This window comes from Gavialis gangeticus, unplaced genomic scaffold (assembly GCF_001723915.1).
Source record: "Gavialis gangeticus isolate Ggan-Ray unplaced genomic scaffold, GavGan_comp1, whole genome shotgun sequence".
NCBI classification, from domain to species: Eukaryota; Metazoa; Chordata; order Crocodylia; family Gavialidae; genus Gavialis; species Gavialis gangeticus.
Window position 1 is genome coordinate 25,858,148 of NW_017728993.1, and position 24,038 is coordinate 25,882,185.

Sequence of the window (24,038 nt, forward strand, 5' to 3'; positions counted from 1 at the left end):
CCCCCCCCCCCCCAAAAAAAAAAAAAAAAAGCCCTTATTTTTTCAATAGTTGCTGAGATTTTCCTCACTACACAAGCCTCTGGGAACTAGGCCATTAAGAGAATTGCACCAAAACCTGTAAAAATGGGCGAAAACCTGTCTTGGACTAGCCACCTGCTCATGGCCAACAGCCTATTGCTATCAGACGACCAGCATTGAAGGGGGCAGATACCCCAGACTAACTGCATGTCTGTCCACGCCAGATCCTGGTATAGTTTTAAAGCAGTGCACCAAACCAGCGTGCAAGACTGACGAGGAAAAGCTGGGAAAATTAGGGCTATTTAGTGTGAAGAAGAGAAGACGGGGCGGAGGAGCATCGATAACAGGGTTTTTCCTGCTCGGCTTTCCCCACTGTCTTCCAGCAGGTGACTGCACAATGCAAACAGAGACCCCGGTGAATCGGTTGAGCTTGCAAAGAGCTTTTCCCACCCCTCTTCCCTCACCCCCTCTTCAAACAGCCCGGGTCCGAGCAAGGCTTTGAGTCGAGGGTCCCGATCCACCCGGCTTGCAAGGGGAAGCCCTGGAGGCGCAGGGGTGAGAGGGCAGACACCTGCACCAAAGCGTGGGCTGAAGAGCGAAGGTGTGCTTCCTTCCCATGCGTGTTGTGCATGTTGCACGCTGAATTTTTTCCCCACTCTCCCAACAGGTGCACGCTAGACACGCAAGCAGACGCGCAAACAATAGAGCGGGAGGAGGAACTAGCTTCCCCCTTATCTCCTGGCTGTTCCTCATCTGCAAAAACAAAGAGTGGGGGTATTTAATGCCTAATGCACATCAGTGCAGCAAACGGGTCTGGTTGCTAGGCAACAGCAGGAAACCTCGTTAGTGGCACCATTTGGGGCAAGAATGAATCGACTCGGAGGGATCAGTTTTCAGGTGTGTTCTCAGCCAGGGCGACTTTCCCAGCCTTTGCTTCCACTGCCTCGATGAGGGTAATTTGGGCTGTAATTATGCACCGTATCCTATTGGGTTTCCATTGGAACGAGGCACTTCCTGGAACAACTGACCTCCGAGTTTCCTGAAACCGTGAAAATATCCAGGGTTGAGACCAAGAATGCAGTCTGTGGGGAGGGGGAGGGTTTGCTCTTCCAGATGCAGCTTGTTCTCTCCGAGGGCTGTGGCAATAGAGGGTTTTTTCCTCCCTCCCTTTGCTCTTCGGTTCGCTTGGCACTAAGTTTTACATCAGCAGGAGGGGTGGGCTCCACCGGGTTCAACATCTCCGCTTTTTCGTTCCATCTCCGGCCATCGTCTTGGGTCGTCACCGGGCCTTTTGGCCTTGGCTTGATCGTTTTGGCAGGGCTGTGACCAAGGGCAGTCATCTGAAGGTCAGCGGTCTCGGGCTGGGCGAGGCACTATGAGTTTTGAAGGGAGCTACGGGGAGAAGGACTATTGCTCGCAGCAGGGAGAGCGATCTCCACCCCTCCCTGGAGGAGAGCAGTTTTCTGGCTAAGAGTCCAGCAGAAGTCGCCTCTTATCGCTACCAGGGGCAGGGCGTAGTGTCGAATGAACCCTTTGTATAGCATCGACTTAGCGACTTGTATAGGGAGACGGACCCTCTCCTCCCCTCACCATATTCATTTGGGGTCCCATGGGCCTTGCATCTAAAGGGCCCCCAACCTGGCTGCTTCTGCCACGCTTTGCTTTTCCATCCCCATGTTATGTGGGGGTGGCAGGATCCCCAGTGCAGGTCTGTGCCACTGATTTCCCTCTGCCTTTTGGTGTAGAGAGGGTGGCAGTGACTCCACGGTGGTGGGGAGCTTCCCCATCAAAGCTTGCGTTAGGAAAGTGCTGCTGCTTTCGAGTTGCCTCGCAAGGTCGGGGATGCTGAATCAACGCTGCTGACAGCTGCTGCTAGCCTGCACCCCTGAACGGGTGTTGAGCTGGTGGAAGCATGAGCGCAGGGAAGGAAGGCTTGTTCCAGCCTCATTAGGGCATGTCTCGGTGCCGGCTGAATTCCTTCTCCGTGCATCGTCAGCACTGAGTCAGCTTCCCGCCGGGACTGACCCTCAGTGACCCTGCGGGGTCTTTTGCTGTTCCTGGAGAAGATCCTGTCTTCAGGCTGCTTCCCTGCAGCCTGCCGGGCCCTTCGTGCCCTTGCTTTTTCACTTCTCAACAACATCCTCTGCTTCGCGGCTGCAAATGTTCTTCCCATCATGGGGCTCTGCTTCCAATTTATCTTGAAACTCCAGCTGCAGCTCACAGCTAGGGTTACTCCAGAGGCACGCCACTGGTCTCTGTTGCTTGGGTGTTTGCAGCCTAAAATGGACCAGCGGGGAGGAGGGAAAAGAAAAGGGCGACTTATTTCAAAAGCCCTTGCAGCATCTTAAGGCTCATCTAGATGCTGCTTCCTTTGTCGGGCTGACGGGGTGCACTGTTTTAGATGCGTGGCTGCGTTCCCTGTATCGCTCGGGAGTCTGGCTGGCTTGCGATAAGCCGTGGATCTTGCATGCAGTGGGCCAATTTGCTCCGTTACGTCAGCCGGATCATCGCACAGGTGCTCCGGATTCGCATCGGAGTCAAAACCTGGCTGCAGACGAAACAAGGGTCCACAGGCAGGTGGTGGGGTCACGCTGCAATCTGAATCGATGCATTGTTCCCTCGGGCTCTCCCTGGGCTCCAGACTTGGGTTAGAAAGCAGTTTTCGGCTCTTCCTCTCCCTCCCCCAGCGCCCGGCGTTGTCTGGACGTTTTATTTTTGGAACAGGAAACCAGACTTGCTCCTCCCAGCTTTGATTGTGTTTTGTGCTGACATGCGCAAAATGGGCCCCGCAATGGCAAGAGGAGACTCGCTGGTGAAGGTCATTGAAACAAGGCTCCTGCCGCAGGCCCAAGTTGGCTCGAGTTATATTTTAGAAGCAAAACTCTTAGTTCGTCAGGGCAAATTGGCTTGGAGGTCTTTATTTCCGTGCAATGTTTGAGCAGGAGCATGGATAAACGGAGGTGGTTCGTTTATGATGCACGGCAGAGAGGAAAGAAGGATGCTTGGCAAACGTCTACCTATTCTGGGTATGTCTGAGATGCCATCACTTTGGTACCATGTGGCAGGTCCAGCACGTTGACGTGGCTGCTCTGAAGTGCCTGAGTGATGTTGGGAGAAGGGTGGCCTGGCCATCCGCTGCTTGAGAAGATGTTTGACCCCAGTATCAGTTGGGATCTGCAACTGGCCGTACTGAATATTTCTACCTATCCTGGAAGACTTCCTTTTCACTTGAAATAGCATCCCTCCAACTGGGACCTGCCATTTCACATGGAGATGCTCTAGCGCGGATTAACCCACGTCTGTTCTTGGGGGAAAGCCACTAAACGGCAGCATCTCCCCTCGGCAGCGTTCACATTTTCCTGCTCTCTGGGCAAAGGCACATCCCGTTCCTGCTCTTTGCCTTCTCTCTCTTGTTATCCAGAGTTCATCGAGTTTGGTTGCTCAGATCTCGCGTCCAAATAAATGCCCTGAGAAATATCTCGTGTGTACAGTGGAGCCAGGGCTAGGTTGACTGATTAAACAAAGGAGCAAAACAGCAGTGGATTAGAGCCTGGACGGGCTTTGAAGTGGCACAGGGAGACAAGAAATTTGTGGGGTTTCCAAGTGATATTTCAGTCAAAAAGCAGGTATTTGGCTGTGTTTTGCAGGGTTGTATTTTTTTTTCCCTCTCCTCCCCTTTACTTTTCATTTAAAAGAGAGAGAGAGAGAGACTTCATTACTGAAAGACATCTGTGGTTTTGGAAGTCTAAGAATCTGCTCCTGGTGCCAAGAGGATTTCATGCCATACTAAGGGGTTCCCCCCACCCTTAATAACAGCCTAGCTGCACAATTTTCTCTTCTCCCTTGAGTCTTATGGCTTCTGTTTTAGCTGCATAACCCCTTCCTTTCCCCTCTTTTCCCCCACTCTCTGGTATTTATTTTTACAAATCCCAGGGAGGACAAACGGATCTCTCCTTCGCTGCTCACCAGCTTTTCTTTGCTTTCCTTGCACTGTTGCAAAAGCCGTCCCAAGGATAGATCTTGTCATTCTGTGCTGTTGTTCGAGATGTTTGCACTGCACCAGAAGCAAATGGAGCCGACTGCAGCATAGTCTGTGTATTGAATAACAATATCTTTCTTTTTTTCTTCCCCCCCCAGCCAAAATCAGTTAAGTTTTGAATCAGAGGTTAAGAATTGTTTTTTTACAGAGGCAGCTGGTAAACGGCCTCCAACCTGAAGAAGAGACAGATGAGATTTCACCGGTTATCAGCTTGTAACCTTTTATTATTCCAAAGGCTGTATGTACAATAGAGCTGGTGCGTGGCAGTCGGGACCAGCCCCAACAGCACACTGCTGCCATCAGGTTTTTCTCTAAAATAATGTGGCTTCTTGCTTCAAGGGTCTTTATTTCCACCACCTTCCTTTCAACCCTGGGTAGTCCTCAGGGATCCTCCTTCCCCTTTCAGGCCATGCCTGACCAGCCAGAAAGGTCATGCTAACACAACGTGATGGAAAGCTTAAAAGAGAAAGAAAGACAAAAAATATACCCCAGTAGGTGACACTGGTGATTACTGGGCATAGAGGCAGAATTAGGGGATCTGCTGCTAACTGGACATCACCTGGACTTTGCCAGTGGGTCTCTAGCAAGGGAAGAGCCATTAGGGTCTCCAGTTGCCCCTGTCTTGCTTGCAACTGTCTGATCCAGGGGTGTTCAACCTTTTGGCCCCATGGGCTAGATGAGTGGCGTGGGCTGGATCTGCCTGCGGGCCAGAAGTTGAGCACCCCGGTATAATCTTTGAGATGTTTGTACAGTACTGTTGGAGTGGGCTCTCCTCTGGCTTGCAAGCAGGTTGGCTAGGATGAGTGTTGTGGGTCTTTCTGGCCTCTGCGTCATGATGGGGCTGGGTGGTGATGGGCGTTTTTTCCCCTTGATGCTACAAGAGATCATGAAAGCAGCTTTCTTCTTGGAAAAGATTCTTCCAGAGAAGAGCCGGGGAACTATTTCTTTATCAGTCCAACCGGTGGGATCTGATCGTGTTCGTGATACAGATCCACGTTGGAACTGCCATCTTGGTTGCTAAATGGCCAGCACCTTTCCTCCACCTCCCGGACCCAACTTGCACCGTCCTTTTGTTGGTGTTGCTGCCACGTGTCCGGACACCGTGCGGTTCCCTGCTCCATCGTGGCGTAATAGCAGCAGTCTCCTTTACACCTCTCTGGCCTTATTGGCATCATGGTAGCAGCAAGAGGTGATATGGAGGAGCCCACGCACGCCCCAACCCCCTGCCCCTTTAGGCATGTTGCAAACCTTGGAAGCACCCCAAAGGGACAGCTACAGGCTAGACCCCTGAACATGCTCTTGAGCCCTTCATCTCTGATGTGTCACTAGGGACGAGCCCGGAGGGGCCTCGCCAGCCAACTCCTGAGTGAGGACGAAGTCGGTGAGTCTGCTCAACCCTGTGGTGCCAGGACTCAGCCCTGTCTGAGCACAGAAAAGTCCTCCCATGCCCTCACGATGCTTGACCAGTGCAAAGCAAAATAGCCCTGGGATGTCTGATCACCACGGCTTATACAAGGTAAACTGAGGCCAAGAGGTGAAGAGATTCACCCAGGTTGGCACAGAAAACCATTGACGGGGCTGGGAAGAGACCATCTGTTCCCACCCATCTCATCCTTATGGGATCCGAACCCCTTCCAGCAAGAATCGCCATGCAGCTCTCCCTCCTTTCACCTGCGTATCCTTTCCCTAGGAGCAACCCGTCCTAGGGAAAGGACTTGCCGGCCCATTTCCTTTCATTTCCAATAAAGGGCTTGTCTACATGGGAAAACAGACCCAAAGAGCTGTCGCGGAGTAAGCTGTTCTCCAACAGTTATTCCCAAAGGGCTTCTCATACAGATGGATGCTCAGTTCTGGACTAATTAATGCACTCATTTATTTATTTATTTATTTATTGGAATAAAAAGCCAGCGGAGGGATTTATTGTCAGCTTCCCAGGCAGACAAGCCCTAATGAACTACAGAAATTTCAGGTTAAATATTTTTATTAAACGTTATGGTTGCAGGAAAAGGAAAAAAAAAAAGGAAAACCTGGGGGCAACTTTACTGTGTTTTGGGGTCTCCCTAATTAAACTAAACGCAACTCTTTTTCAGTGTTCATTCTACCCTTATAAAAATGTTTGTCTTGGGTCTACTAGGTGAAATTCTTTTGCAGGAAGAGTCCTTATGGGTTAATTATATAAATGAACACAGTAAAAAAGTCTCCCTGAATGAAAGGGGTAGATCATGGATATCTCCGGGGTTTACAGTTCTGGGGGGAGCTCTGGCGCAGGATGTGATTGAAGTCTGTCTAGTCCGAGACCTTGACTCCCAACCGTGGGAGTTGGGAGTCAAGGTCCCAAGGAGGTGGAACCATACATGGAGATAAATGGGGCTATAGAAAATAGAGGTTACATTTCCTTGAGTTGACTGCTTGCATTCCTACCCTTTATCTTGAGTCAAGAAGGAAGGAGGGCTGGAGTACTGCGACGTGGCCAGGAGTGTTTGGCTGCTGCTAGAAGGACAGGGCTTCTAAATGGTGTCATTTGGAGTGGAAAAGTCATATCTGTTGGGGCCGGACTAGGTGGCCCTGAGGTCTCTTCCAAAACTATGAGTCTGTCTTTCAAATGGTCCTCGCTCAGGACCAGGCCTGCTTATGTCTCCACTGTTGACTCATCTTTCTCCCATGGAGATGGCTGCCGGTCCTGTCTGGGTTCTGCGTGCTTTCCTCCCATAGTCTGTGTTGCACAAAGGCTCCCCTGGACACACAACCGGGGTAGAGACTGAAAAGCTCTCTGGATACCGTCACGCTTTTCCTTTCCTTGTACGGACTGTCAGTTCATTGTCTGCAGAATTTAATTATCTGACAAGCATAAAACCTCTCTCCTGTGCCTGCTTTGGATGAGTTGGAGAGAGGCAGAAGTCAGACCAACGGCAAAGACAAGCAGAGTTCTGTCAATACAAATGAAGTACTGGGTAGATGGAAGTTGGGTGATCCAAAAGTATTATGAGCATGAGTGAATCCTTAGGCTGTCTGAAATATAGGCTGAGAGGCTAATGCCTATTCTGAGTGTCGTGTGGACACGATAAAAAAATTAAAATCCATTTTGCCTTTTTTAAAACAAAATGGTGTTCCTTATCTGTAAATGGAGCCGGCTGGGGAGAAATATGGAAACCTTAAACTACCAATATTGTTTCCATTTCACAGGGTCCAAACTCAAGTCCATTTTCTGAGGGTTTTTTGTTGATTTGTTTGTTTCTTCTTTTTTTTTCCTTGAAATATTTTAGCCAAATGTTTTACCAAAAGTGTTACGGAAATGGCCATCAAGACATGCTCATTGAAATATCTCGGCAAATAAAGTTTACTTAGAAGTATCGATGCATGGTTTTGGAAGTCAGGGTTTCATCACTTTTTCAGAAAAGCCATGTTCTAAAAAGAAAGCATGGGCTGCCTTGGAGAAATGTTGGCCCTCTTTCCCTGCAGCTCTGGACTGCCTGATTCCCTCTTGTCTGACAGGATAAACTTTTTTTTAAAGGCCAGGAAAATGTTAACGAATGGCTTTTCCACAAATTGTCAGGCTGCTATTTTAAGGTCTGGTACCTCGGGACTGATCGTGGCTGTATTGCATCCCTTTGCATTGATAGTAGATGCTGAACACTCACCATTTACTGGTTCTGCATCCCTGGGCCATGCAGGTGAGGGGGAGAGAGATATTTCATTGAAACTTATTTCAAATAGGAATCCAGAGTCTTAAAACCCTTGTGCCCTGTTGTGTTTGGAGGTCTTTGCAACAGGAAAAACTGCTCTAGTATTTTCCCATTGTCCAAAAACCAAGAGAAAACAGAGTCAGCATTTTCCGAGGGGGCCTTGAGTCCAGCAAGGGGTGCCTCCAGTTGAAAAGGTTGAGAACGGCTGGCGGGGGCAGGCGGACGCAGTCTTCTGTCATTGCAGTGCCAGGCTCCCAGCTCCTGGTCGTGGCATGCAGCTTGATGGAGCTGGACGTTCCCAACTCGTCTTGGATGGTAACGTGAAGTCGGTGTGATTTTTTTCCCGTCCATCTCAGCGGACCCAGGCGAGCTGCAATGTTTCAAGACAACATTTCGCAGTGTTTTTATTTCTAAATTGTTTTCCATTTACACATCACCATATGCAGATCTGGACCCATTCCCCTCCCCTTCCTTTTCAGCCATGCTTCTAAGCTGTCACCAAGGAGCTGTGCTAGTAAGAGGCAAAATACAGGGCTTTGCCCCTGCCTGAGGCCAAGAAGAGAACAAAAGGCCCCCAGAAGTTGCCTCCTGACTGTGCTTGCCGGGTCTCTGAAAAGCAGGTCAACAATGAGGATGAATGAAGGGAGAGAAAAGGACATTACACATTGCAAAGGAACTCCTTTCCCTACCAGAGGGGACACAGGGACCAGAGCGTAAACCGGGAGCCGGGGACAATGGCTACAAGGAGACGATGACTGATTTAACAGGATTATGCGGACATAACTTGATTTTTATTCAGACAGAGTTGCTGGCACCGGGGGTTTTCCCCCTGATGAGCAGATCGGCAGAGCGCTGAGTTTTCATTGAGCAAAATTGAATGTTCGCTACTTAGCCGCATTTGCATAGTGCAGGTGTGATGCCATGATGGCAGCAGCCCGGGTGGCGGGTTTTGATTCGATTGTTTCTTAATAAAATTGCGAGCGCGGGGCTAATTGGATCTGGGTTTGGGATTCCTGCTGCCTCGGACGGTGCAGAACAAAGGAGCCTCGTTACTGCTAGCGGGAGCGCAGCGGTAGTTTTTGGAAAGGGGGTCTGCCACGGGCTGTGCTTACCATGGTTGTTTTTGGTGGGAGCGACGTGTACCCTGGCAGACATGCGGATCGTTATATCAGGGCACGCAGAGAATCGTGCCGTTCAGTTTCAAACGTCCTGAAGATGTGTGATTCTCCAGTAGGTGTGCATCCCTGGGGTGCTAATGAGCAATTCCTGATTACAAGCCTGAGAACGCAGATTCTCAACCAAGCAGCTCCAGTGAAACGGGTCGAGCCAGGCCAGTTTGTACCACTAGAAGACTGGTATTCATGCGCCTGGGCATCTTGCATTGGGGTAAGGTGGAAATATGGAGGTTGAAGTATATTTGGCAGCCTTGGTCAACACAGAGCACCAGAACCTGGCTGCTTGAGCTCTTATAGAAAATTAGGGTTGGAAGGGACCTCAGGAGGTCATCTAGTCCAATCCCCAATGATTGGTTTTTATTCCAGTTCTTTTCCATTGCTTCAGTTTCTTTGCATGGAGATCTTCTTCCAGGCTTGCAGGTTCGAGTGTCAAGTGGTTTCACTAGACGTTGGCCCTTCAGACGCACCATTAATGGGAGGCAAGAGAAGGCAGAGGCAAATACCAAAGCGCTCCTCTTGACTTCCTTGAATGCAGATAGCTCCGCTCACCTGTTCTCTGTGGGAAGTTATTACGCGGAGCAGGGATTTTTTTGTTTTTGCTTTTGTTTTCATTGTCTCGGGGTGTTGTGTGTCGCTGGTCTTCATCTTTGTGCTCCTCCAAAGTGAGAAATGTAGTTCAGCCCCACAGAACTCAGACCTGATTGTATTGCACCCTTTTTTTCCCTTCGTAGGTGAAGCCGGCTCTACATCACAGCAAAACCTGCTGTATTTTTCCTCTCCCCACATTCCCTACATTGTGTTACCACCACAATGCACATGCTCCAAGCTCAATTTGCTAGCATCCTCGTTCAGCTCACCCGGCTTGAAATTAGCAGATCCATTGTGCAGTCAGGATTTAGTTGAGATTTTTTCTTTTTTTTTTTTTTTTTTAATTTGATTTCTATTCCTCCCCCATCCTGGCAGATATCCCTCCAAATCCATACCTTCATAGCAGGAGATGCATCTGATTCGCACGTCTGGGCAGATTTAAAAATCCATTTGTCTGCAGGACAACTGATGGATGGGCTGGGTGGGACGAGAGGGTTTTTCATTTCAGAGGAAGGAGAGGCATCCCAGGTCTTATAGACAACAAAGAGCGGGGGGGGTTGGGAAGGATGTGGGAATAATTTTGAATTGTCTGAGAAAGCATCACTGAAATGGAGCCTGGGACGGTTCCCAAAGCCCATAGAAGAAGGGAAGATCTCCGTTTCGGGCTTCTAAATAAACAACCACCCAAAGCCTTGTCCGGATAATAGTGGGAAACACTGGAAAATTGAGTTAATACAAGGGCATCTGTGTAAGTGAATGCCGGGGACGGGAAAGCTGCATTGTTCTTTAACTCTACTGATGCCGGAACAGATGGGAGGCGAAGGCCACTTCACGCATTAGCTGGCGCAGATAAAGAGCAAAGCAAAGAAGGGCCCTTGTGACTGATTATAGAGGTTAACGGGAATAGAAACCAGTGGATTGACTCCTGCTTCGCAGGAGGGGTTCTGGGAGAGGAGCAGATGGCGAGGAGGGCGTCCCTCCAGTTTACTCAGCTGCTGGGAGAAGCCGACGGCGACCCCCAGCACGCACGAGCCTACCTGCCTCTTGGCAGCGTGACGTTTTTCCCCTCTGCCACCCTCAGGATGGCAGCATTTTTGGTAGGGTGTGCAAGCATTTGTGCTCCTCCTTTGCTTGGCCCATCTGCCGATGCATGTGTAAAGCTCACGCGTGGTACAGGCTACCCATGGAAGTCTCCATTGGGTTGTGTTCGAGCAGCAGGGCTGCCCAACTGGTGGCTGATGTGTGGCCCTCCCCGGGCTCTCACCCAGGTGCTGGTCCCTCCATTCCTCCTCCAGCTGCTGCTTCCCCCCAGGGCGTGGGGCCTGGGCTGGGCAGGGAGGGGGTCCTGGCAGCTTTGACACTGAACAGGGACGGTCTTGTTTAGTGTCGGCCCCTTGTTCCTCCTGGCTGTGGCGGAAGACGCCCCAGCTCCCAGAGGCGTTCTCTCAAGGTCTTTGTTTGCCTCGCGAATCCTGTGGTTTGTTTTGCCGGGCGGTAACGAGGGAACGGGAGAAAACAGGGAAAGTCGATAACGTGCTGCCGCGTTGCGCTGTGTCAGCATTTTTCCAGCCCACGTCCCCTGCCAGCTAGCGGACCTCGCCATGAGGGCCGGCCAGATCACTGCCCCTTTGCATATACAGCCTGCGTGCGTCGTGAAAAGGAATTGCTTTCAGAGGGGGAAAAGGCATGCGTTTGTAGGGGCTGGCTCCTTTAATTGCATCTCTCTAGCCACCAATATTGTGTTTTGCAAGAGAGAAATTACAATTGATTCAGCTTTTTTCCCCCCTCCCCTCCCTTCCTTTTTTTTTTTTTTTCCCCTTTGCTGAAAAGGCACGTTTTATCTGTGTGTGGCAACACCTGCCTAGGGCGCCTCTGTGAGTCCTGGTGAATAAAAAGAGCAGCAAGAAAAGTGGGTTTAATTGCACACATCTTGAGCAGAGTATTCCTTGCACTTAAAAGCACAAAAGGCCAGCTCTGCGCTATTTGAATGGAGCCTGGGAGAGCTGTACTGAGAAGTACTCTCCATTACTATCGGAGGCAGATGATTCACTTTGCTGGAGCATTGTCATGTGCAAATGAGTTCATGAGCCCATCTTCTTTCCAACTGCAAGGTCAGGGACACAGCAATTGTCAGCTTCAGCTGGCTGGAGCAATTGAACTGGAGCTGGGAAGCTTCTAACCCAGCTTCCCAGAGCAGAGGCACCTTTTTTTCTGCAAAGCATGTGAGCACGTCACAGGTATTGACCAGTTTAGGTTAACGGTTGGAGAGCTGGTTGGGAAATGTGACGGGGAAGGGGTTATAAATAACACCCAGTGCTGCAATAATTATTCAGTGCTCATTATAGGTTTCACACAGTGGAAAAACAAATGGTTTTTCCACTATGAGCTGCGGCTGCAGTCGGTTTGCATTCATGATAATTGCTGAGGAGCTTGGATGGGGTTGAGTTGGAAATGCCTTTCCGTTACGGCTTGGAAATTTTAAAAATATTTGAGGTCACATTAACCCAGTTCCTATGATTTGTACTGAGAGTTTGCAACCTACCTCGCGTACATCTGCCACCTCCTATAAATATCCCCAGAATCTTTCCTATGTGTTTTCCAAGTCCTTGCCTGTCTGGAAGCTGAGCTTCCTTGACGGTCTTGCAGGCTGGAAAACATCTGCTTATTTGCAGGCAAGTCACCTGGCAGAGAGCTGAGCTTGCTCCATCGCCGGCCTTAACTCTGACCACTCTTTGCCATGGGGAGGCAGGGTGTAAAGGTGTTCCTAGCCCTCCGATGCTTGGTGGAAAAGGACCGGGTTCAGTTCACTTTCGGGCTCCTCCAGGTAAAGCCACAGGATGCGGCTCATCACTGTCACCGTCCTGCTTTCTGGTTGACTTTGCAGCTGGGTCACGTTGCAAACACAGGCTTGACCTGAGGTTTTTTGGATGAGACACTGGTTCGTGGGAGCTGGGGGCTGAATGCACGAAGCAGGATTTTGGAAGGGCCGTGGGGAGAGGGAGGGTGAGGCTGCATTACTGACCAGCCTCTCGTGGCTGGGGAGTGGGGGAAGAGAAATGACAGGGACTTTCTGGAAGCATTATGCATTGGCTTCCCCTCACATGGCCAGTATTGATCTTGCAAACCTCTTTCCCAGAATACGAGCCTTGGCACTAGGAAATCACTTGATGTTTTAACGTACAGGCATCGGTATCGGTCTCCTTCTCTCATCCTGTCGTTTCAAGTGGATGGCACCTGGGGCAGCGAGACGGATGAGGTTAGTCTCGCCCCGAGAAAGTCACGGCCTTCTCCACTTCTGTCCGTGCTTCCCGGCAGGTCCAGCCGAGGCTGAAGTGCCGTGGGCAGGTGCCAGGGTCAGCATCTCTCCATCCGCACGCTATTGTTTCCTGAGATGGGAAGCAAACAAAGCCGTGGGGGGACGCGGCCCTCCGCTGCACACGTGTTGTGAATCTGAATCCTGGTGCGGCTCGTTTCTCGGGGCTGGCGGCTGGCGCACGCCGGCCCGTTGTCAAATTCCAGAAACGGTTGAGCTTTGATCAGGGCTGATGGGCGAGGGATTGTGCTGTGGCTTTGTGGGTGGCAGGAGCCACCACGGTGATTTGGGTAGGTCTGAGAAGAGGGAGCGCTGGGAAGCCAATCCGGTCTCCAGTGCATCAGTTTGGTGCCTGGTCCAATGATTTTCAACCGTGCTATGGCACCCTGGGGTGCTGGGAGATCCTCTTAGGGGTCCCATGGGGTACTCTTTTCTCAGCGCTGTTAGGTGTGCAAATGCCTACTCTCAATTTACAAGTTCAACCCAGCGATTTCAAATAGAAAACCGTGCTGACCTGTTGTGGGTCCTGCATTCTTTGCAACAGAAGAATCCCTCTATTCTTCTTCTGCAGTCAACAAAACGAGCAAAGGCTAAGAGCTGGCATTTTTTGAGCATGTTTTGAGCCTAATGAGGGGAGCTGCGTATCTAAGTCGGTTGAGGTTAGTCAGTAAGAGCCTCCTTGAGTTTTTGCAACCTAGCTGGGGCACACAGGTGTGACGGGATGAACCTGGGTTTTGCTGTTTCTTGGCCTGAAATTTTCCATGCCTTCTCTCAGCCTATAGGCAAATTCATTCTGGAAAGTCTGAGCAAAATCAGTTGAATCTTTTAGCCTAAAAACATAGTTACCCTATGTTCTGCTTGGAAATTTTGCACTTTTTTTGACATTTGCTGAAGCTAAAAGCTTCTGAATTTTTTGGTGCACTTATTTACCTCCATAGCTTGATACAACTCCAGCCTGAAAAAAGAATCAGTTAGATGTGTAGGCCTTTACGTTCAATAAAGGTGCAAATGTGAAGTTTTTTTATGTTTTATGATTTTATACAGCTCAAGTGCGGATTCCACAATTAGGGATGTGATTGTAAAGGCCCTGCCAGATTTGGCATTTGGGGCTTTGCACCTACTGAACTAGGGTACGTCCAGCTTCATTTTTGAGACCTCTGGATTACGGTGGGTTGGCGCTAGCTCATGTCAGTTGGTGTTGTGGTTCGTAGCCTGGAATGAGTTGGGTTACGGGCACCTGGGTTTGCTGTGCTCTGGTTTAGGACTCCAGCAGTACGTGAAGACTCATTTGGCTGAATAGATCAACAAAATGCATGTCTGTTATGCACATGCATTGACACTTTGGTTGTCTTGTCTTCGTTTTGGACTTGGCTGTGTGTGGCTACGTGGTAGTTGGACTTCACGGCTCAGTGACATCCTGATTTAGAGAACACTGAGGGGGATTGAATAGTAGCCTCCAACTCCCTGCCGGGGGGCTGCAAAAATGATGGAGCTGGGCTGTCCTCAGTGGGGGCAGACGACAGGACAAAAAGCAATGGGCTCAGTCTGCAGCAAGGGAGGTTGAGGTTAATTATTAGAAAAAAATCTCAGTGGGAAGGTGGTGAAGCACTGTAATGGGTTCCCTAGAGAGGTGATGGAGTCTCCTTGGTGGTTTTTAAGACCTGACTATACAAAGCCTTGGCTGGGATGATGCAGTTGGGGCTGGTCCTGCTTGGAGCAGGGGGTTGGACTGGATGTGACTCCTGAGGTCCCTTCCAACCCTCATTGTCTGTGAATCTGTGACTCTTCAAAAATATGCCCGAGTCCAGTCACGTTTTGCAGAGGAGATTTGCTATGGCTCAGAGGCTGGCCGGTTCCTAAGCTCTGCAGAGGAGAATGCCTCCAGCGGCCTTTGCAAAGCCCTGGGCTCAAGGCATTTTTGAGCATCCTTGGTGGGCTTGACTGATGGATTGACTCAGTCAGGATGTCGGGACCTACAAACCGTTGTTGGAGGTTGCACGACGAAGGAAGCTGCAGTGGTTTGGACACATCACAAGAGCCATCACCCTTGCCAACACCATCATGCAGGGCGCAGGGGAGGAAAAGAGAAAAAGATGGACCCAAGAAGAGCTGGGAACCAATATCAAGGACTGGATGGGACTTCAAGTGGCAGAGTGTACACAGCTAGCCAAGCACAGGGCAGAGTGGAGGAGGGTTGATACAACATCTAGAGTGCCCCAGTGGTCACAGCAACCTCAGGATTGACTTGACTTGACTTGTGACATCCCCAAGCCAAACTGATCTTTATTGGAGGGAGAGGCTGGGCTCCACACTTATCAGAAATTAAATACCAAGATTAGCATCAGCATAAAACGAAAGCCGAAACGTCAAGAACTTGAGATTGGGATGTATCGATGGACGATTCTGTCTTGTGTTGTCTGTAATATTTTGCCCCTCTTTTCAGTTTCCCACGTGACCCTCGTGAGAGTCATGCCATTCGCTAACAAGGGGGCCATTCTCCTGCCACCTCTCCTATGCATTGGACAACAAGCTCCTTCCCCATTCGTCTTTGTGGCTGCTTCTCAGGATCTGCCGACCAGCAAGAAGTGGACAGGTCTCCATTTTCATAGGAGGCCAAAGCTGCCCCTTTAACTAGGCAACAAGGCTTCTCTTTGGAAAAAGAGAGCGAACGACTCGGCCTTGTGCTGTGGCTGGTGTCATGATTGTGATACAGAAATCATGAAATCTTAGAGAAGTGGGCTGGAGGGGACTTCCAGAGGTCAACCCCCTGCCTAAGGCAGGATCAGCCCTGTCCAAACCATCCCGGACAAATCCATCATCAGCCCTGACACAGGACATCACACCTGAGACTGCCACGGGGGAAAGCTGGGGGACCACGGGAGCCTATGTCCTTCTGCTGTAGGAGGTTGTTAATATGCCGGGAGACATCCTCCCGTGTGCCAGGCCCTGTTGGTGTGCATGGTGGGCACTCAGTGCATGCTCTTGCATGCATTCAGATCTGCACTGCTTGGGCCTGTTGAACAAAGCCACCCGCCTTGTTGCCTGCTGGGGACAGGTGAGCTTTGCTGCCCAGGCGGCTGTCTTCAGGCTTGTGCCCTAGTTCAAGGAACATCAGGAGTCCTGCTCTGTTCCCAACTTATCACGCGTGTGAATAGCTCCTGGAGAAAGGAGCATTGCCAGATGGGTTTTGGCCCTGCCGGGTTCTCACTTCACACATCATTATCCAGTCTGCAACCTCGTGGAGATGTGGTAGAGCGAGTCTGTGCATTTGGACCTTGCACTTTGCATTTTATCAGCTGGGAAATAGCCCTCATATTTCAAGCCCTTGTCTGACCATTGTAATGGGGGTAGGTTGTGAGAGAAGCTGGAGCTGTTTCTTAGGCCCAGGGAAGCTTGGATGGAACAAGACCTTAATTACAACTAAGAGATTTGCTGCTTTTTTTGTGATTTTTCCAATCCTGGCACTGTCAGTTTGCTGGCAGCAAATCAAACAGCAAGTTAGTTTATATTGAATGCATGCTAGGAAGAGAAGATAGAGTCCCAGATAAGCATCCAACTGTAGGAACTTCTAAAATTGAGCTGCAGGAGTGGGGGAGCACGTGGGGATAGTGCAGATTATTAGGTCTTTTCTGTGTTACTTCATCTGGATTGAAGCAACAAAAGAAGAAATAAAACAAATTTTTTTTGTTGCGTCTCTGCTTTCCCCCCTCCACGTAATCTATCCCCTGCATGTTCAGCAAGGCGAGGGGGTTGTACCGTGCGCCACCGCCACATGTGCCCAGCAGTCATCCTTAACCACGCGGTGGAAGGCAGGGGCTCACGTTTTCCTTCTTGCTTTGATCAGGAAGAATTTTTGGCATGGAGCTGGGGGGTAACAGGGTGTGTTTGCTCTGATGTTAACGGGGTGTTTTCCCTACGAGTGGGTGTTATGCTGTTATATTGGTAGAAACGTTGTACTTGAGAGCCAAGGCATGAGTCGTTAGGAAATGAATCGTAGTATCATAGAGAAGTAGGGTTGGCAGGTCATAAAATGGGGGTGGGCAGGGACCTCAGGAGGTCACATCCAGCCCAACCCCCTGCTCAAAGCAGGACTGGCCCCAACTACATCATCCCAGCCAGGGCTTGGTCTAGCTGGGTCCAGAGATGGAGACTCCACCACTCTCCAGGGAGCCTGTTCCAGTGCTTCACCACCCTCCTAGTGAGGAAGTTTTTCCTAATATCCAACCCAAATTTCCTTTGCTGCAACTTGAGCCCATTGCTCCTTGTCCTGTCATCTGCCACCGCTGAGAACAGCCCAGCTCCATCCTCTTTGCAGCCCCCCTGCAGGGAGTTGGAGACTGCTGTTCAAACCCCCTCGGTCTTCTCTAAATCAGGGAGATGTTAATGAGCTGGGAAGCCTGGTTGACTAGCTCAGCGCTACCTGAATAGGGGCTTTGCATCAGCTGGTGGCCAAACCGTGAGCGGGGCCCAGTTGGGAGAGGTTGCATCTCCCAGGGCAGAGAAGGCTTCCAGGGAGGTAGGCCCGGGTCGAAGCAGGGACTGGGCTTCTCCTGCCTGGTGATGCCCGAGCTCAGCCTCGCACCTGGCAAAGCTACCGGTCCTTGTACCTGGCAGCCTGCTTGGGCATGGGCCTGCTCCAGGAGGAGCAAAGACCCGGCCCATTCAGCTCACCCCTATGGCTGTTGTGTGGGCTCATAGAAGTAAATCTATGCAGAGTATGAAGGAGCTGTATATTAATACTATTACAGCACTTGCTAATGTTGTTAAAGCTTAGGGTTATCTGCATCTTCATACACATTTTGATGAGTTTATAAGTGTTAGAAATGATGATTTTTAAACCAAAACTTTATTTAAAGCCTGGCTGGGCGCAAAATTAATTTTCAAGTATTAAAATAGAAATATTTTGCCAATCTTACAATTATAGCAGCGTAGATTTAAAAAAAAAATGCTGCTGCATTCAGATGTGTTTTGTGCACCTGTCACTTTAAAAAGCTTTGTTTTTTTAAGGATGACTCTATTGAAATGCATGTAGTTCCTAATCCGAGAATCAACGATGAACTACGTGCATTTCAGTAAAGTTGTCCTTAAAAAAAAATCTCACCTTCCAGTTTCCTGCTCCCGGCCTGGATCCAGCATCTGCCCAAAGCAAGGAGCGTGTGGCATGCCTCTGGATTTATGCCCCGGAGCAAGGGGTCGCAGCCCCGGAAAGGCATTTTAGGGCAGCCTTGAGAGCCCGTCACTTGTCCCGAAGAGTTTTTATGACTTTGCTTCAAATCCTTTTAAAAAAGGAAACCGGATGGCTCTTGGCCTCACTGCCAGCTGCCTCTCAAGACCATGATAAAACGGAGATGCTCTGGCATGGACCCGTCACGTTTCTGTGGGGCAGCTCTTCTAGGAGGGATCCACGTGGGGCTGAGATCTAGTAACTGTAACACTTCTCATCCAGATCCCCACCCGGGTGAGGCAGAGGCGTAAGCTGCCCGCCAGCACTGCAGTGAGAAGAGGAGGGAGCCGGGGCCCGCCTGGCTTTCTCCTTGTTTTTGAAGTTAAATATTACCGAATTAGATGTTTTATCAAGCCTGCGGGGACGGAGCTTGAGCAGATCCAAATGGCTGAGCCCGCAAAGATCTGTCGAGCAGGTCTGCATTTCCCCCTTTCCCTCCCTCCTTCTAAAGTGAAAGCAGACCTTGACACTTAATCAGATTTGAATGTGGTTTTTGGCGCTGCTTGAAAGAGACTGGCAGCGAATAGCTAGGTTTGATGCCATTTATTAAAAACCTCTGGTAGAATTTGTCTCGGGAAGCCTTTGTGAGCGCTGGCAAATGCACAAGGGTTTGATGCAGTTAACGTATTTTCATCATTCTTTTTTTTTCTTCCTCTCTCCCCTCCCTTTTCTCTCCTCTCATTAACTGTAACCCTTTCAGCCGGAGGGCTGACTCCGGGGAGACTCCTATTGACGTGGGGTCTTGATTGGGCTCTGGTGGTACCGGCCAAGTGTGCATCTCCTTGGGGAGGGGACAGTCTTGCAGCCACATGGGGCTGGTAGCCAGGTCCCTGGGCTGTGACACAGCCCAACCTCTACGACCGTGATCAAGTGAATTAACCTGCTGGCGGTGCTGCTGTCTCATTAGAAATTAAAAGCCACCCCCCAAAAACCAGCAGCAGAACTCCCTGGGCAAACACAAGGTATTTGTTCTGCCCTCCACCCACAACCTTCCTCCCCACTTTCCCGCTGAAGCAGGTAAGGATTTGGGACTAGGGTTTCTACAAGTGACTAGTGATTTTGGTTGTCTTGATTCTTGGGGGCCCAGCTTGAAGCCTCTCCAATAAGCGTTGTTGGAAGGTGGGTGTTTGGAAAGCTCAGTTTCAAGCGTCCATTCCTTCCTCCGCAACTTCTTGCCTCTCTTGGGTAAAGCTTCTTTCTCCTTCCTGGGATCTCCCCACCCCTGCAGTTGTTTGGGACTGATCTCTTCTTAAGACTCCTCTTGGGTACATCTACATGTGCAATTAATGCTATTTGGCTTTACTGTGCAGTAGACTAATTTACTGTGCAGTAAGCACCTGCACGTGTAGATGGTGACACTTTACTGTGCAGTAGATTAGTCTTGTGTAGACGCAAACTAATTCTTCCTCATTGTCTTTTTAAACTAGAAAGGAAATTCCTAGCTGTCAGATGCATTTGCTAAGTGCCGCATTGGCCTCTGGTGCCTCAATTGCAAATAATAAGGAAGATGTATTCCTCTGCTCTTGGCTCCTTGGAACTGGCAGTGCACCTGCCAGGCTTTAAAGCCTGGCAGGACTTTTCCCAGTTGACCTGGGAGCTATGCTCCAGTTTGCAGATGTGCATGTCGGTGCGACAGTGCAGCAGGGTTTGTTAAATGCAGCTGCTGGTGGGCTGAAGTAGCAAGGTGGGAGCTGTAGAGCAGATGGTCCCCTGATGGTTTGCTCCCTGGCTCTGAAGGGTTATCGGATTTTGTGGAAGGACCGCATAGGAGCAAAGAGCTTGTGGCGAAGCAGGAGACTTCATTGAGCTCTTGGAAGAGATCTCACTCTCCGAACTCTGGTTTGGCTCCACTATCCAGTCAACACCTCTGCCATTTGTTCCTGCTGTTTTGGAGCTCATGGGGAAATGAATGGGGATACAGCAGGAGTTTAAAATATATCCTTGTTCAAGAACCAGCCCGTGAGCAGGACCCACCTGGGGCAGGCTCTGCAGTAGCAGGCCATTTGAGCGGGCAAGATGATACGTGGGGCAGGCATTCATCAAGCGTGAGAGTCTTCAGGATTGGGCCTTGTGCTCTTAGATTAATTAGATGATGGCTGGGAGAGGGACCTGGCAGCAATAGCTTTTGTGGTTAAATAGGCTGAGTAAAGGACCCCGGGGGTGTGTGTGTGTGTGTGTAAAGCTCACGTGTACTCCCGATCATTTTTAGGTGTAGTCGCCCAGCGAGTGTCAGACCGGAGCTCTGCATGTAGCTCTCCAGCGTGAACACAGCCCCTGGTGTGCGGCTGCGTGTGTTATGGATCGCTGGGCGGCCGAGGGTTGCAAAAAGCAGTGCGTGCTTCATTCTGTAGCAGTCTCTTCCTCTTTGTTCTCTGAGATTGGCCAGTGCAGGACATGGCGCAGAAGGGGGGCTGAGATGGGTATGCATGCAGCCAGTCCTCCGGTCTCTTGGCCTGGAGCTGCACGCTGGTGGTGGTGCTGCTCTCCCAGAACGAGGCAGGAGGATCTAGTATTTAGACAGTTCCCACTAAACACTTAGATTTCAGGCCACGTAATTCTCAACATCAGCCTGCACGTGCCCACATGGTATTAATGCTGTCAGTGTTACAGAGCTCACATGCGTTGCCGTCCATTTGCAAAATCAAGCTGGTTAACCTTATCTCTTTTTCTCCTCCTCTTTTTCCATGCCCCAGGTTTCCACCTGAGTGGAACTGTCACGGAGCCCGCCACTGCGACGGAGCCAGAGATGACCTACAAAGTGGCCATCAGCTTCGACCGCTGCAAAATCACCTCGGTGACATGCGGTTGCGGGAACAAGGACATTTTTTATTGCGCCCATGTGGTGGCCCTCTCCCTGTACAGGATCCGCAAGCCCGACCAGGTCAAACTCCGTCTTCCCATCTCAGAGACCCTTTTCCAGATGAACAGGGACCAGCTCCAAAAGTTCGTTCAGTATTTAATCACGGCTCATCACACCGAGGTGCTGCCCACCGCCCAGAAGCTGGCGGATGAGATCCTGTCCTCCAACTCCGAGATCAACCAAGTGCACGGTAACTTGCGTCCTTTGTGCTGAGGCTTTTAAATGCCGAGGCCCTTTCGGCTGGAGGCTGGCGATGGCAACTCCACAGTCGTGGACGTGACCCTTCGTTTGGGTCCTGCCTAGGCAGGATTAAAAAGGGGGGAAACAAAATGGATGTAAAAGTATCACGGTGGCATTTGGCATTGTGCAAGCTGCTTTGGTCTCTGTCATTTCTCACGTGTTTATTCGCAGAAGAGCGGATCCGACGGGTAAGGGGCAGCTGATGTGTGGCAAAAGGCAAAATAAATGAGGACCTGGATTCAGAGGTGGCAGGGGGGATAGGAGGGGAAATGCCTGTTATCTTCTCGGGGAGGAACGTTGCGGGCTGAAGTGCGGGGAGGAAGCTGGGGATCGTGCACCGCTCTGGCGTCCTGTGGGGTTTGGGAGCCTTGCTTGAATGAGCGAGATCCTGGGGAAATGCTCTCGCCCATTCTTCTCCGTTCCCAGAGCAACACCCGGGGACCAGCACCTCCAGTGAGTGGGCAAAGGTGATGCTGTGTTTGAAGTGCCAGGCTCCAGATGTTGTTCAAACAGCTGGAGCTGGACCTTCCTACCTAGTAACTTGCCAATAGAGAAATGGGACTAGCGGTCCTGAGCCTCACAGCAGAGGTGGGCATTTGTGTGCTGGCCTGAGGTTTGTCGTGTGCTTTGCGGCCCTTCTAGGCAGGGGTATTCAAGCCAGATCCAGCCTGGGGAGCTGTGGCATCTGGCCTGTGGGGCTCCTCGTGGCTCAGGGGATTTGGTGGTGGGGGAGCAGTGGCCAATAATACAGCCACCCTTGCCCGCGACCAAATTCCCAACCATGCGTGGCAGGTTGGAGATGGGCCATGCCCCCTTCTCTCTGCATGACTAGGATGGGGTCGTGTCATGCTCCCGTCCCTTCACATGGCCAGATGAGGCCGTGCCCACCCTGAGCACTGGATCCATCCCATGGACAGACCTGGCATTGTCCATCCAGCCTGCCAGGCAAAAAGCTTGAGCACCACTGCTCCTCGGGAAGGTGATCTTGGGGGTGAGTTAGAGGAACTGCCATTTTGGGCCAGGTGTCAGGGCTCGGAGCCGGGGTCTCATTCGCTTTGAGCTCCGTCACAGGCGCCGTCCATCACCTGGAGGCGAAGCGCAGAGCGTCTGCAGCTCCATCGGACATCACCGAGCCAGGGCTCTCCGGGGCAGGCCTGCTGGCCTCAATGCCCACTCCTCCAGCTGGACAATGGAGACGGTCCCAGTTTGTCCAGAGGCATGTGGCTGTTGCAGGACTAAGAAGCGTGTCTTAAGTTCTCCAGAAATGAAAAGCCCCAGGCTGGGGTTAAGTAGACCCAAAAGGCGGATCAAAAGTGGCGTAGGGACCCGACTAAATGGGATTAGACAGCTCAGGATCCAATCTGGGCAGCTTCTTAGAGCTGCTTTCTCCAGAGGAGAGAGAAGAGGAGCTCTTCAGTCCTCTCAATGGGGCTCCTTGCTGTAGAGCCGGCAAGTGACCTCCAAAATGGCATCAGCGGAGAGTCTTGTGATGTTATTTCCAATGAGCGTCTCAGAAGGTAGTTTGAACCATTCTTTTTAAAAATCCTGCCACCAAAGCAGTGGGCACCCTCTAAGCTGTGGGGTGCCCTTCGGAAACTATTCTGCTCACTTCTCCAGAGACCAGCCAGAGACGGCTGAACCTGGTGAGCTTTTGGCCCTGGAGGCGATGTCAGAGATGGGCATCCTGGGATAGATCCAGATGCAGAACCAGTGGACACCTCCCACCACCCCATTGTTTCAGAGTCCTGTGCCCCTTCCCTGTGCTCCATGCCCAATCTGCTGCTCTGCTTTCGGCTCCATGCTCCCCACTTGATCTGCTGTTCTGCTTTCTACTCAGTGGCCTGTGCTCTCTAAACAATTTGCTGCTCTGCTTCCTGCTCAATGTCCCACGCTCCTTGCCTGATCTGCTGCTCTGCTTTTTGCACCATGCTCCCTGCCTGATCTACTGCTCTGTTTTTCCTGCTCAGTGCTTTTGAACATAATGGTTGGAGATGTTTCCTCTGGCATCTCTAACCCAATAAATGGAGGTCAGGAGGATACCGAATAGTGGGTAGATCATTAGAGAGACCTGGTTCAGTGCTCTCTGTCTACAGCATCCACTTCTGCAAATGTCGGGGATAGGATGCTGGGCTAGATGGACCATCAGTCTGGCCCAGCCTGGCCCTACTGATGTTCTTATTCAGTTCATAGCTCAACAAAACAGGGGACAAGCCACAAAGCTGTTGCACAAAATAGGTGCAATTACTGGAATCGCAGATCAGATCCCATCTCGCCTTTTATTGGACATTCATCCTAGGGTAGGACTCCCTTAGGAGGCAAATCAGGTTCCAGTCAGCCCTATCCAATCACCAAGTTGCCTTCCCTGGTTCCAAGGCTTGAAAGTCTTAGGATCCAGCTATTGACTGCTCCTGGGGTAGGGGGAATACAGGATGCAAAGAAGTGTGATCCCACTGCAGAGGATCTGGAGGACAGGGTCATGCAGGAAAGGATCTGTTCAAGGATCCAGGGAGATTCCAGACCAAGGGTGAGCAATTATTTCAGGCAGAGGGATACTTACTGAGTTTTGGCAAGCCATTGAGGGCCTCATGACAGGCAGCCAGGGGCAAATAAATATAAATTTTCTAAATTTTGTAGGGGCCCCGCGGGCCAAATAGACTGGCCAGGCAAGCTGCATCCAGCCCGCAGTCCACATTTTGCCCACCCCTGTTCCAGATCCACCTGAAGAAGTGCTTCCCAGGGGGCCCCATGGAGGGACCCAGTGGGGCTCGTGGAAGGAGGAACCACTCCACTCCTCCTGTTCATTCAACCGGTCCCAGCTAGCCTGGCCCCATGTCTCCAGTCTGCGAATCGTAGAAAATGAGGGTTGAACAGAGCTCAGGAGGTCACATCTAATCCAGC

The 24,038-nt window shown here is 50.7% G+C and overlaps 1 protein-coding gene across 1 annotated transcript in view; it reads left to right on the forward strand.

Annotated features, from left to right (window-relative positions):
• Nucleotides 1-24,038, forward strand: part of ZSWIM5 (zinc finger SWIM-type containing 5) — a gene marked incomplete at its 5' end in the record, with an annotated part of 149,394 nt that overhangs the window by 87,951 nt on the left and 37,405 nt on the right. The window contains one exon of the mRNA XM_019528315.1: nucleotides 20,734-21,090. Within this exon, the coding sequence (XP_019383860.1) occupies nucleotides 20,734-21,090 (357 nt within the window). The remainder of the gene's footprint in view (nucleotides 1-20,733; nucleotides 21,091-24,038) is intronic.